Source organism: Epinephelus fuscoguttatus, linkage group LG21 (genome assembly GCF_011397635.1).
Source record: "Epinephelus fuscoguttatus linkage group LG21, E.fuscoguttatus.final_Chr_v1".
In the NCBI taxonomy this organism is placed as follows: domain Eukaryota; kingdom Metazoa; phylum Chordata; class Actinopteri; order Perciformes; family Serranidae; genus Epinephelus; species Epinephelus fuscoguttatus.
Window position 1 is genome coordinate 31557257 of NC_064772.1, and position 13602 is coordinate 31570858.

A 13602-nucleotide genomic window follows, 5' to 3' on the forward strand; every position below is an offset into this window, starting at 1 on the left:
CTGCACTCTGCCTTTTGCTTGTTATCTTCGTCAGCCCAGTCAGTCAGTTGTATGAACCTAACAGCCTTTTAACACAAAAACACATTGTTCCATTTTCTTTTCGTCTCTTTAAATCTGTTTTAACATTGTGTGCTGTATTGGAGCATTGGGGGTGGGTGGGTTATTACCCCCTATGCTTATTACGCTGACAGCTGCAGAAAAGCAAGTGCTGCAGTTTCTCTAATTATTTTCACCTTTCAAATCATCAGCATGGCCCCAACTATACCTGTCCACTAGCCATTTATTGCATGAGCGCGTGTGTCCTTTAGCTACTTAGTAAAGAGTGAAGTGGAATGACTTTAACAACTCCTCATCTGCAGAGCTGGCCACTTGTGTCAAGAGGTCCTGACTGGAAATATTTCATTAAGCCGGGAGAGGGAAGCTTGCCGAGTTTCTAATTAAAACTGTGTCCTCTGTTAGTCAAAGTGGTCTGCTGACATGAGTGAATGTAAGGCGATAATGAGTTATGTATTGTCCTAAAGAGTGCGTATTGGGAATGCAGAGGAAAGTTTTGTGTACTTGAAACACAGACCCAAGCTCTTACAACACTTATTTTAATGAAACAGCTCTCCCTGTTATATCACCACTTCACGGTGTGTCTTTTCCAGGTGGCTACTGTAGTGAAACTCTCAGTGTCACTGATGCAACTGAGAGGTAACTGTGCTCAGGGAAAGCCAAGAGAAAGTAAAGGCTGGTATGAGAATGGCCCCAATGGACACACAACCGCGGGGCATCTCTTATTGACACTGCCGCACTTTTGCTAAAATGACTGTAAAGCAGAGACACTGACGACAAAGAGGAGAGGGAAGAGTGTTTGAGAACTGGCTTAGAGGACTTGTGCAAGGACTCTGAGGACAAAACTCGGCTGTTGTACACAGGATAAGACACACAAAACAAGAAAGTACAGAGAATGTATATAGAATAATAACTCTGCAGATCATTTACACATTATCAGTGGTGGAAAGTAATACAATACATTTACTCTGTCACTTTATTTAAGTACAGTTTTTGGGTAATTGTACCGAACTTGAGTAATTAAATTTATGTTACTTTATACTTCCACTCTACTACATTTAAGAGGCATATATTGTGCATTTTACTCCACAACATTTATTAAATTATCTTAGTTGCAGTGTTGCAGTGAAAATATAATACAAAATATTCTTAACATACAAATTATCATTCAATAGTTTAAGCTACTCTATACATTAATAGGTATAATCCAGTGACATAATATCAGCAGTATAATTCTGGTATAAGCCATTCTGCACAATGAGTACTCTTACATTTGGTACTTAAACTATATTTTAATGCCATGTACTTTTACTTGAGTAGACATTTCAATGCTGGACCTTTCAATTCAATACAATTTTGTTCATAAAGCCCAGTGTCGCAAATCACAATTCACCTCAGGGGGCTTTACAGCATACAAGACCCCTCTGTCCTTGGAGCCTCGCAGTGGATAAGGAAAAACTACCCTCAGAAAAAAACCCTTTACAGGGAAGAAAATGGTAGAAACCTCAGGGGCAGATGTGCAATAGATGCTGTGTGTATAGAGCGGATCAAAATAATAATGTGCAGTGATCAATATGACATTAAAACATTAAATAAAACATTAAAAGAGGGAGAGACACAGAGAGATAAGCTACATTAACATTAATTTTAGTAGTAATATTCTAGTAATAATAGTATTTTGGTGGTATATATGTTTTAAGTGTATGTTAATATATGATAGTATATGTATGTGACAAAATTAATGATCATATGTGTATAATAACAGTAGAAGTATGACTAATAATAACAGCAGCAGTAGGAGGCATCAGGCAGGACCACGGCAACGGTGCAACCATGACCCACGATTCAAGCGTAGCCGTGATTCGAGGGAACCTGCGAGACAGTGGGGCACAAAGGCTCCGGAGAGGAAGCTGAGTTAGTGACATGAAGTAATAGGACATGAATTTAATCTAAGAGCGTGAGAGAGAGAGAAGGTGAGAATGGGCTCAGTGTATCACGGAAGGTCCCGCGGCAGACTAGGCCTATATCAGCCTAACTAGGGGCTGGTCCACAGCAAGCCTGAGCCAGCCCTTACATTTTACTAATAACAGAGTATTTCTACACTGTCCTATTGTTACTTGAAGGTTTAAGTGCTTCTTCCACTGCTGCAGTACCTGCACAAGCAGTAATGGCCATAAACTGCACCAGTAAATGTATCTTTTTTTCCCATTTGCAGATTTCACCATAGAGCTAGAACAGTTGTCACAGTAACTACAGTGACATGTGCCAATATGGCTGTTCAGTACAACATATCTGTATCTGTTGTGTCAAGGAAAATCCTCTCCTATATGATTATGCTGAAATTCACTGCATTAGTTGAATTGGTGGTCAAAGGAGGAGGTACTATTGTATTTTCAAACACAACAAATGTGCATGTCACAGATAATAGTATAAAGAAAATGTGATTAAAGATACATGATTAATAAAGATTCCCAGCCGCAATGTAGCTCACGACTTGGTGTGCATGCTCTGAAGGTGATAAGTCCAGCTTAGTCTAACCAACTTCCTGGAGTTTATCACTGTCATTACTGCAGTCCTGCTGATTTACAGTACAGGGTGAATTCAATTACCCATAGTTCTCTGTCAAGCTGCCCGAGTGAGAAATGGCCTTCATTTCACCTGTACAGTGTTGGCAGCCATCTTAACTGGTTCAGATGAGCAGTCCATAGACAAAGGGATGAGGCTTCCAAAAGAATTAATTAACAGATGTGCACATACTGTACAGGGGCCGGCTTTTGGGGAGGTTTTCCAGTCATGATATACAGCAGTTTGCCCTGTGCTGAATTAAGGTTTTGTTTCAAGAGAATAAAATAATCATCATGTTGGTAAGATGAAAAAAAAAATCTGGTAATTACAAAGAGAGTTATTATCTCAGTGATACTATTAAATGAATCAACTCCAACACTGCATTTGAAGCCTTTAGTATGAAACATATATTCACATGAGGTATAATAAATCTCTTTTATCACATGCCACTGATAAGACTCCTGACATGTATGAATAATAACCGAACATATTACACTATTTCTGCTTGATTTTCTGTTTGTAGTTTGACTTCAGTGGGTGGGCGGGGTGTCTCAGCCCACCTCGGTTCCTCCCCTGCGCAGCTGTTTTGTTTTGTATCTCTGTTTTTCTTATAATCCTTGGTTCCTGCAACTAACTAAACTGCACTACACACCTCACTGCCGCGTTGATTGGTGCTCAGATTTACTTCCACAATATGCATTTATCATTCACCGGGCCCCAGTGAAATTAAATGCCTCTCAGATTCATGTTGGGATCCTGCCAGGGTAAATATTGTTGTCTGCTGTTAGTGATTACACACAATTGTTCCTAAGCTATTAAATTTGCAAAACGGCTCTACGATAATGGAAACAAAAGCAAAAGCCACAGGAAGTCCAGCATTTCTCTAAACCTACATCTAATAGCAAGCAGGTGTGTGGTTAAAGTTTAATCTCGCCACTTGTCCTGACTTTCTTTCATGTGTCCATAGTAAGTCATGCGCTGATCAAATTTGCAGAGTGAGTCCTCCACCTCTGTATTGTAATGCCACTTCTCATGCTGCTGAACAACCCTTCTTCTGCCCTTGGTGCTGAGTGCTAGCCACGACAGCACATTCCCCATTGACTTTGACTCCAGAGGAGCAGCAAAGGAGCGATTCAAAGAAGTCCTCAGCGGGAGGGTCAGACAGGACAGAATACAGATCAGGGGAGCTCTTCTACTGCTCATATTTGTCCTTGGAGAAGCGTGAAAGAGAATGGATAAAACTAGTCGGGTCTACAACTTTTGTCTGCGACATTAAGAGACTGGATTCTGGAGGACAGACATTAAATCAGTCATTTGTGTCTGTGCTGTCCATTTTTGTGTATTTTCATGAGTCTTATGACCCTACAACCATTTAGCAGGTACTGTCTTGTTATACAGCATCTGTGTCTGCGTTCAGCATTGCAAAGTTGTATAGAAACGTTAATGTCCTTCAGGCATGTCCTGATATGAAAATTCCATAGTACACTTATCTCAGCCAAAGTTATCTATGTATACAGCATTATCTTGGTAATTACTAAAGTAAGACAAAATGATTGTGCTTACACAAACATGGCTGTGGAGGAGTGGAGTGTGTGTGAACTTTGTTCCAGCATGTTCATATATTTTCTCAGTCTGATTATCTATCTGTTATCAGACCACCACTAATTAAAGAAAACCTTGAGAAGTGATGCTACGTTGTGTTATAAAACCTCTTCTCCTCTCTCTTCTTCAGGTAACTACCAGCTCTCTCCGACTGTGAACATGCCACAGGACGACATAGTGATGATCGAAGACGATAGGCCGCCCCTGCTTCCTGCACACCTCTCCGACCAATCGTCCTCCAGTTCCCACGATGACATGGGCTTTGTGGGAGAGAACCCAGTGCCCTGGATTCACGACCTGCCCGGTCAGAATGAATGGTGAGCAGGGGGTTGAGTTGATTGAATTATTTATAGCTTGATGGGCTTCAGACAGGTCCTGTATGGAAGAAGGCTGGATGTTTTCTGTATTTGCAGTTTCAGTATGCAGGAGGTTAGGTTAGTGTAGGTTTGTAGGCGAGGGTACTTGTGGGTCATTGCATTTCTGGACTGCAGCAGCAGCGTGGTTGGGAGCAGTGTTTCCCAGACTGATCCAGGAAACCAGAAAATCATGTCTCTTGATCACAAGAATATATGAAAGCATTTTCAGTTATTGCAAGTAATCGACCTCCATCTCTTCCAGGCGTAAGCATTCAGTCTTGTGTGTGGTTGTGTGCATGTTTGCATCTGTCTGTCAGCTAATCTCTCTAACTACTGGACCAGTCAGCCTAATATTTTTTGTATGCATTCTCAAGGACTTCTCGTCATTGACTGTTTACACCTCACTCCTTAACCAGCCACTAGGGTCCTCAAATTGTCAACAGAATCACATGGTGAAAGATATTTCCGGCAGTCAGTTAAGACTAAAACACAAGCCTTGCCAGGTCTGTTGCAGGCCACATTTTTGCTTTTTTTGTTGCTCAAAAACTGATATCCACAGAAAAGTTCGGTTTCATTTTGAACTGGAGCATCTGCAGATGAATTCCATACCCGATATGTAATGATCCACTAAAGCTAGGCACCACTAGAGATGAATAAATCCCTGTTTTTTGTAATCTTCATCACATCTTGACTGTAAGGGAGCCCAGAGGGACAATTGAGTGAGATTCAACTCTTCTATATTTAGGAGTGGAAAGGAACATTGTATTTGAGGTTGTCTACTCTGGTTACACCTTGATAGATTAACCTGCACATCATCTTCCCCTCAACCCCCTACTGTCAAGCATACACCCTGGACACACAGCCTGCCCTGCACTTCCTGTTCCCCTCCCAAGTGCCCCCAGACACACCTCGCGAAAACCTGCACTCTACTGAGTGAACTTTCCTTGTTACATAGTGTGATGACTTTCCTCAGTAGCACTATCTGCCTTAACAAACCAGGAAATGACATTTTCATATCATATCCTAAAAAGTTGTTACAGGAAAGTAATTGAATTTTGCATCAGGGCTACAGTCAGACTCCCAAGATGCTGGTAACTTTCAGGGAAGTAGTAGTTGTGTAAGGTGTGAGTGTATGTGAGCTGTACATGGCAAAGCACATGTGTGGCTCTGTTTGTGTGTTAAATAATGGATGACCCAGCAGCAGTCAGACTGTGAGTTAGAAACTCAGAGGGTCTCACACAGTACCTCCACCTCTCTAACCCCAACCTCCCTTGGGATTTCAGCGCCACACTCTGTCTACAGACTGCAGCACCCTCATGATAAAATATGAAGCTCATCAACCTTTGTCAGAGAACTAAATCTCTTTAGGGACACAACCAGATATGTAGAGATACCTTTATAGACCCAGAAAAAAAGAATAAGACTTCAGCACTACAGCATTGCTCTGTGCTTGTCTTTCCCTTTTATTGTTGTCACTTAATGGCTGCCTTTTAGCACAGGAAGTTATAGCTGTTCATTCTTAAAGGTATAATCACTCACTCTAATTACTCATTCCTGTATGGTTGCAGTGTACGGGCACAGGAAGTGCAAAGACAAGACATCCAATCATGTCCTCATTCTCGTCTGAATGATAAAGTCAGGAACTGCTTTTTCACTTAACGTAGGTTGTGATTAACTGAGTCATTTTCATCTTATAACAATTGTTATTCTGTCTTATGATTGGCTGGATGTAACATGCTGCAACAGAACCACAGACTTGATTTTTTTCCCCATATTTTCAAGGTGAAATGCTGGCTGCCACGAATAGAGATGCTCGGTTTATTTATTTATTTATTTAGTATTTTTATTTCTTCTTCCCTGGAGACTCTCCACTCTCTCCTCCTCTCCCTCTCTCATTTATTATGAATGAGTAGATTTGCTCAGCATGCCTGTTGTTCATGTGATGTCAGAGGTTTGTCATAGTGGATTAGGTCCACAGCATATGGCTGAACTGCACTCAGACTTCCTCGCACACCATTTCTACACACTCTGCGCTTACAAACACTTGCACACATGCACGTGGAGGACGCGTGCACACCAGGCAGAAGTGTGCTATATACCGCTGCCTTGGGTTATTGTGAATAATTCATGTCCTCAAAGACACACACACACACACACACACACACACACCTTCACATTTTCTATTTCACTCAAATGCTAACAGCTGCTTAAACGCACCAAGTGTGTATCCTCTTTCTGACTGACTTTTACTGTTTCTCATTTTCCTTTTCAAGTGCCCCCAACATCCTTCTACACACACACACACACACACACACACACACACACACAGCGTTAACAGGCACACTGAGCCAGCAGGGGATGTGGGTCAGCCAGACTCCAATGTATTGGAACTGTTACTTTTTAATTAAGCTCTTGCAACAGTGCAGCCAGGGCCCGGTACGTATTGAATATGTATTGTGCAGAGCCGTGAAAGTCTCACCTCTGGCCTCCAGTATTATGCAGCCTCCCTTCCTCATGGGAGGCGCCTTGCCAAGGCCACAGCTATACACCTACAGTGCATACACAAAGCACAAAAGTAGCTGGTTGGCTTGTAAAATCATTGTAATTCAGGCGCTTTCTCTTCTTGTCCTTTTTTCACCCAGTAGAATTGAACAAACTAAGATTCTCTCTCTCCCGACTCTTTTTATTTCCCCTACATTAATTTATTTCTTCAGTGCCAGCGCTGTATGTGACTTTGTTCACACACAGAATAACAAGGCCAGTTGGCTTGTGAAGTTAATTTATTGCTTTACTCTGTTAATGTAGGATAATCGGAAGGTAATTTCAGCATCTGTTGGTGGTTATTAGAAGGTAAATAACAGCTAATGTAAACAAAAATCAATTAAAGACCCTATTCTTTGAGAAAATACTCACTTTTCTTTCAGAATTTTTATAAATATACATTCATATCTCACCCTCTGTGATATTTTCCCTCAGTTTCAGTCCTCTCCTCAGCAGGTTGCTAGTGAATGATAGCCCACGTGTTGGTGTGCTAACGTGCAGGCCCCCAAGATAAATGGTTGTTTTGGAGGCAGAAATCCCATCTCACACAAGACACATAAATTGACCTACTTTTTTTTTTTTTTCTTGACATCCCTAGCCAATATCTAATGGATGTGTGTTCTATGTATGTGCGCATACCTGGTTCTTGTTAGTGTGAAGACATACGCCTGTTTTGCCTTCTCTTGCAGGTACTCAGAGCCATCCTGTTGCTATGAAGCGTTGCTGTGCTACATCAGCTTTACGGGCCTCAAATGATAATAAAACGGGCTATAAATATTACAGCCCTGTGCTTTTAGATCTCTGTTAAAATGGTAATGTACAAATATCCAAGTTTTATTTGTTGCTGCTGTATTATAGACTGTTTTATTACTATTAATATTAATACTGCTACTCCTTTTTATGAGCTAGGTGGTGGTAGTGTTAAGCTTAGTGAGAGTGGCTTGTGAATAGACAGCTGCTGGTTCAAATAGACCAGGTGGTACAGCAAAACTTATTTAAATCCGTTGTGTTGATATGGACACTTGTCAGCCAGATGTAGAAGACTGTGTGTAAGTCCAGGATGTGTGGAGGGTTAAAGGGTGTGAGTGTGATTCAGGGAGGTAATGGAAAACAGCATGTGTCTTCTGTCAGGTTTCACTGGATAAATAAAGGTTGTAAGTTATTACTTTGCATATCTGCACTAAGTTGATTTGAGCACCAGGTCCTGACCTGTCACATTAATTCCCTTTGCGGTGTCTGCCTCCTCCTTCATTAGTTTAAATCCTAAGCCAAACAGGAAGGAGGACGTCCAAATGATTTACAGTAAAATAGATAACAGCAGAATAATCTGGATAAGCAAGAATAAAGGTTTTTCCTCTCAGGGCTGGAATGTGGAACAGTGTCAGAAAGACAATTTAGTGTGTAATCATGGCAGCTCCTAATACAAGCAGATCCGTCTGAGATGCTGAAGGAATGTTTTAGGTTTCCACCTGGTTCTCATCCCAGAAGTTGATGAAGTGCAGTTGCAGGGTGTAGGCTATCTGTTCCCTCTAACTGCTGTCTCAGTCTATATCTTTTCCTTTTTGCATAGTTAGTGTGCAAAAAAGAAAGTTGTCTTTTTGCAATCAGTTAAAAATTACATTATCTATCCATCCATCCAAGGAGCAGTAGCTCCAAGCAAAGCACCCCAGATGTCCCTCTCCCCAGCAAAGCTTTCCAGCTCCACCTGGGAGACCCCAAGGTGTTCCCAGGCCAGATGAGATATGTAATCCCTTCAGTGTTTTCTTGGCCCAGGAGGATCCTGATCAGATGCCTGAACCACCTCAACTGACTCTTTGGACACGAAGGAGCAGCGGCTCTACTCTGAGCTCCCTCCAGATGTCCAAGCTCCTCACCCTATCTCTAAGGCTGAGCCCTGCCACCCCACGGAGGAAACTCATTTAGGCCGCTTGTATCCGCAATCTCATTCTTTCAGTCACTACCCAGAGCTCATGACCATAGGTGAGGGTTGGGATATAGATGGACCATTAAATTGAAAGCTTCGCCTTCTGACTCAGCTCCCTCTTCACCATCACTGCAGAAGCCGCACCAAACCACCGATCCATCTCGCGCTCCATTCTACCCTCACTCATGAACAAGACCCCGAGATACTTGAACTGCCTCGCTTGAGGCAGTAACTGTCCCCCAACCCGGAGAGGGCAGTCCACCGGTTTCCAACAGAGAACCATGGCCTCACATTTGGAGGTTCTGACTCCCATCCTGACTGCTTCTGCAAAGCGCCCCAGTGCACGCTGGAGGTCATGGTGGGATGAAGCCAACAGGACTACATCACCTGCAAAGAGCAGAGATGTGATTCTGAAGTCCCCAAACCGGACCCCTTCCTCCCCCCGGTTGCGCCTCGAGATCCTCTCCATGAATATCACAAACAGGATTGGTGATAAGGGACAACCCTTGCGGAGAATTACATTAAGATATCATTTAAAGATGATCAATGATAAGGAGATACTCAAACCATCTTTACCACGAGCTGCATCAAGCCTACATTGTCAAGCACCTAGAGCCTCCATCACTTCACTTCACTTCACTGGCACCCACACTTGGATGGGTATTTTCCTTTCATAACAATGCCCTCTCGGTGCTTTCTCTAATCCTCAGCAAGGTGCCATCAACTTTGTCCTTCAGGAGCAAAAGAGGCTTTTAAAAGTCTTTGCAAGGTTTCCCTGTGCTGTAACATCTGAACAAAACAAAACACAAAGTCCCTTCTCAGGAGAAGTTTGCAAAAGCACCACAAGGAGTGTAAACCCCTTACCTATAAAGTACTGAAGCAAAGCAACTTGACTTTGAAGATGAGCCTCTTTGAAAGACTGATATGTCTCCTCCCGACAACAGAACCTGCTTCTTTATGCTATTTTATTCTGTGAAGCCACGGTGTGTTGTTTTTCTCTTCATTTAGCTCCTTGTAGATCCACAACATTTCTAACTGTACTAGTGAAGAAAAACATAACAAACCGACCATTTTTGTGGCCTTGTGATAAAAAAATCCAATATTTGGTCCATTAAAATGCAACATTAGGCCACATTAGTGCCTTTTTATGGCACTTTATTAAACCTGCTTCCTGTAATTACAACTTACTATAACTTAATACAAGGGCGCTAAGCTCATGTAATTACACAGTACAGTGTGAACAGAAGTTTACAGTTTTCCCACATAATTACTGTACAGTGCAGAAGGCTTCAGCTGTGGGTTTGTAAATGTTATTATAGCACGATTAGTAAGAATTAAAATAATGTGAGAGCTTCATTGTTCTGAGAATGTGATTGGAGCTGGTGTGTGTGCGGGAACATATTTTCAACAGGGGGGGCTGCAACAGCAGGATAAACTGTATGATCCTTATAGTTGAGGATATTTAAACCTTCAAGTCGGTCAAAACTGAGAAGCAAAAAAACACTTACAACTCAACATGCTGACTGAATACAACTTATGTTTTCATGTTATTAATGATGCACCGAGTTTCAGAGAGATGTCTGACCTGTCTGTCTCATCTGTCAGTTTTCATCATCACCTATATTTCTCTGCACAGTTTGTTTTTATCTTCCTCCCTCTACAAGGACACAGACACTCTGTTTAAGAGAAAATAAGAAAACGCTGGACAAAAGGCTGTTTATGTTGTTTTCTGTATACCAATCATTTGCTGTAGCCAGTTATGTTGAGTAGCTTCTCTGGTGAAAGCAAGCAGTCATGTCATGATAGGTAGAAAACCATCCACCATATATCTATCTATCTATCTATCTATCTATATATCTATATATCTATATCTATCTATCTATCTATATATATATATATATATATATATATATATATATATATGTATATATTATATATTTTTCATAAATGCATACACAAACGATAAAAAACTGTAACAATTATTTTCTCTGAATAATTCAGACAGGTAAAATGATATTTCCACTTTCTAACTCCAGCGAGGGGAGGAGGTGAGAGTGCAGAGCGCTCTGAGTTGGCACTGCAGTGCACAAAAAAGCCGGGGGTGTCCGCAGCATGCTCATCCCTCTGAAGTTTAGGAAGCGTTACGCAACATCACTGTGAGCCAGGAACTAACTACTAGCAGCTAGCCTATGGCGCACAGGCTGCTATTACCATACCAACCACTGTTATCATAGCTGCCCTGCACACCAGCTGAATTAAGTTTCACCACCTGCAGGAGGAGAGGATGCATGTTCAGTTAACATCAGATAAAGGCCACTTGTGATATGAGTAATACGGTGCAGTTACTTCAATTAAATGTTGTTTGTATGATTGATTTAATTGTATGACTGAAGCCCTTAGGTTTCATTCTGCAGGTTTTAGGTTCACAAATGATTAAATTAAGGGATTAACACTGAATACTAATCATCCAACAAGACAAATCATCATAAAATAACCTTGCAAGGATGCAAAATGTTCCAAACTTATCACACTCCTTCCTCAATTTCAACATATACACTAAAATATTGAAACTTTTTTCTCCCCTAGTAAGTCAAATGTAAGAAAATGGCATGCTAGTTTACAGTAATAGAAATGCTTTTATTGTCCCTATGCGCTGTTCAGAATGTCGTTCAGGCTTCTGTAAGCGGACGACAGAGGACAACAGCTGAGCTTGTAGAAGAGCAGTAACCTCCCTGGAAAAGAAAGCCCACTCCCTCACTTGAACCACTAGGGGCACTGCCACAACCTTGATAACTAGAGTACCGCCGTCCCCATGGCTTGGACCTCATCTGGATGTACTGTAGCTGACAGAGTGGAGGATAGGTGTCAATTCTCATTAAGGTGAGAGGGAAGGGAAAGGGACAGCGGGAGAGACGGCGGGAAAGAAAGAGAGAGAACTCGACTGTGTCACAGGTGGAAACATCATTTCCCAGGCAGCTCTGACACAGTCTGTCAACCAGCAGAGATGGGAAAGGACTCCAGACAAACATACACACTCACTGACATACACACACACATACACACTGCAGCACAGACGCCCTCAGTCTCACGAGTGTTTAGATACACATTGGCTGGTAAACAATTTCACAAATTAACATATAAAGTGGAAAAGGTCTGCACAGACACGAACAAACAAACTTCCAAACTAACATTGCAGGCAGACTGCCTACTTCAGTTGACTCTCTAATAGTCTCTATCATCAGTAATGTAACTAAGAATCACAAGTGCTCTATTAAGCATGTGTTTCTCCCATCAAGCTATTAGCATAACTACATATAAATGCAAACAGCCCTGTAGTGCGTTCACACACACACTATTTGACTCATCTCACATGTCCATTTAAGTTGATAGTGACTTTACACCAGGTAGTACACACACACATACACACATAAATTGCAGGCATTGTTTTTCCTTAAATGCTAATAGTCTCCTCTGGCTTTATGAATATTTACCATGTCTCAGTGGTGCACCATTGCTACAAGCGTGTCATACATGCTTTCATATCTGCGCTCACCTTGGGTGTGTTTATCCAAGACTTCCTGTGTTGTGTACTATGTGTGTGTGTGCCCTACACTGCCTCGATGTGACAGGGGTGTTGGTGAATCTCAGCATGAGTGGGAGCCAAAGTAACCTGCACACACACACACACACACACAAATATGTTCTTTGCCTGGTCCTTGTCAGTCGCTTTCCCATTGAGAAGACCGGAGAGGTCAGTGCAGCGAAACTCAATTAAAGCATCCGTACGGCAGGCAGGGAATGAATGAGGAGGTCTGTGCGGGAGTCAGCCGACAGACAAAGAGGTCTTAATTGATCTTGTTCGCTCGCTCTGTCTCTCTCTGCAACTTCATCACAATTAAAAGAAGATTGCAGCAAATCAAAGGTGCAGCTGCTCCTCCGTGTGGCACTGATGGAGCCATTTTATTTTACGGTCTTTATGCCCAGGTTTAAGTCAAACGGTTTATAGGTGCAATTAAGTGAAATTAAAGTGGTAATGTGAGACGTACTTTTTACAGTACGTTCATTTTTCAGAAAATTGTACAAAGATGTAAGAGAGGACCTCTGCGTGCACCCTGAAACATATAAATTATTTCAACAATCCAGTGTCTGCTGGTGCACGTGCTGGCAGGACAGACTTCTCATGCAGGGCTGTATGCAATCATTGAAGGCAGCTCCAAGCTCCCTGGCCCAGCTATGCATCCGTGCGGTCAGCTGAATCGGCCTCCTCCAAGCCTCAGAAGGACCATTTCAGAAGCACCTTACCGGGCGTCGCTCCCCACCTCTTGCCCCCTCTCTGAGGCGTTGAAACTTAATGCACACAGCCCCCCCGCCAGTCGATCACACCGAGCTCCACTTTTCAAAGAACTAGGACACTTTGAGGCTTACCTCTTTGGGGTCCTTTTTAAATGAGGGTAAAAAAGGGTTGAGAGTTGAGAAAAAGAAGGAAAAAAAAACCGACCCTGTAAATTGTGAGCACAGACGGCTTTTAGCACACACCACTTAGCAACAAGGCTGATGTGC

The 13602-nt window shown here is 42.1% G+C and overlaps 1 protein-coding gene across 7 annotated transcripts in view; it reads left to right on the top strand.

The window, feature by feature from the left end:
• LOC125881571 (partitioning defective 3 homolog) overlaps nt 1–13602 on the top strand; it is a 420073-nt gene that overhangs the window by 259514 nt on the left and 146957 nt on the right. For all 7 annotated transcript variants that reach the window (XM_049564735.1, XM_049564734.1, XM_049564733.1 and 4 more), the window contains one exon: nt 4352–4538. In XM_049564735.1, coding sequence (XP_049420692.1) covers nt 4352–4538 — 187 coding nt within the window. The remainder of the gene's footprint in view (nt 1–4351; nt 4539–13602) is intronic.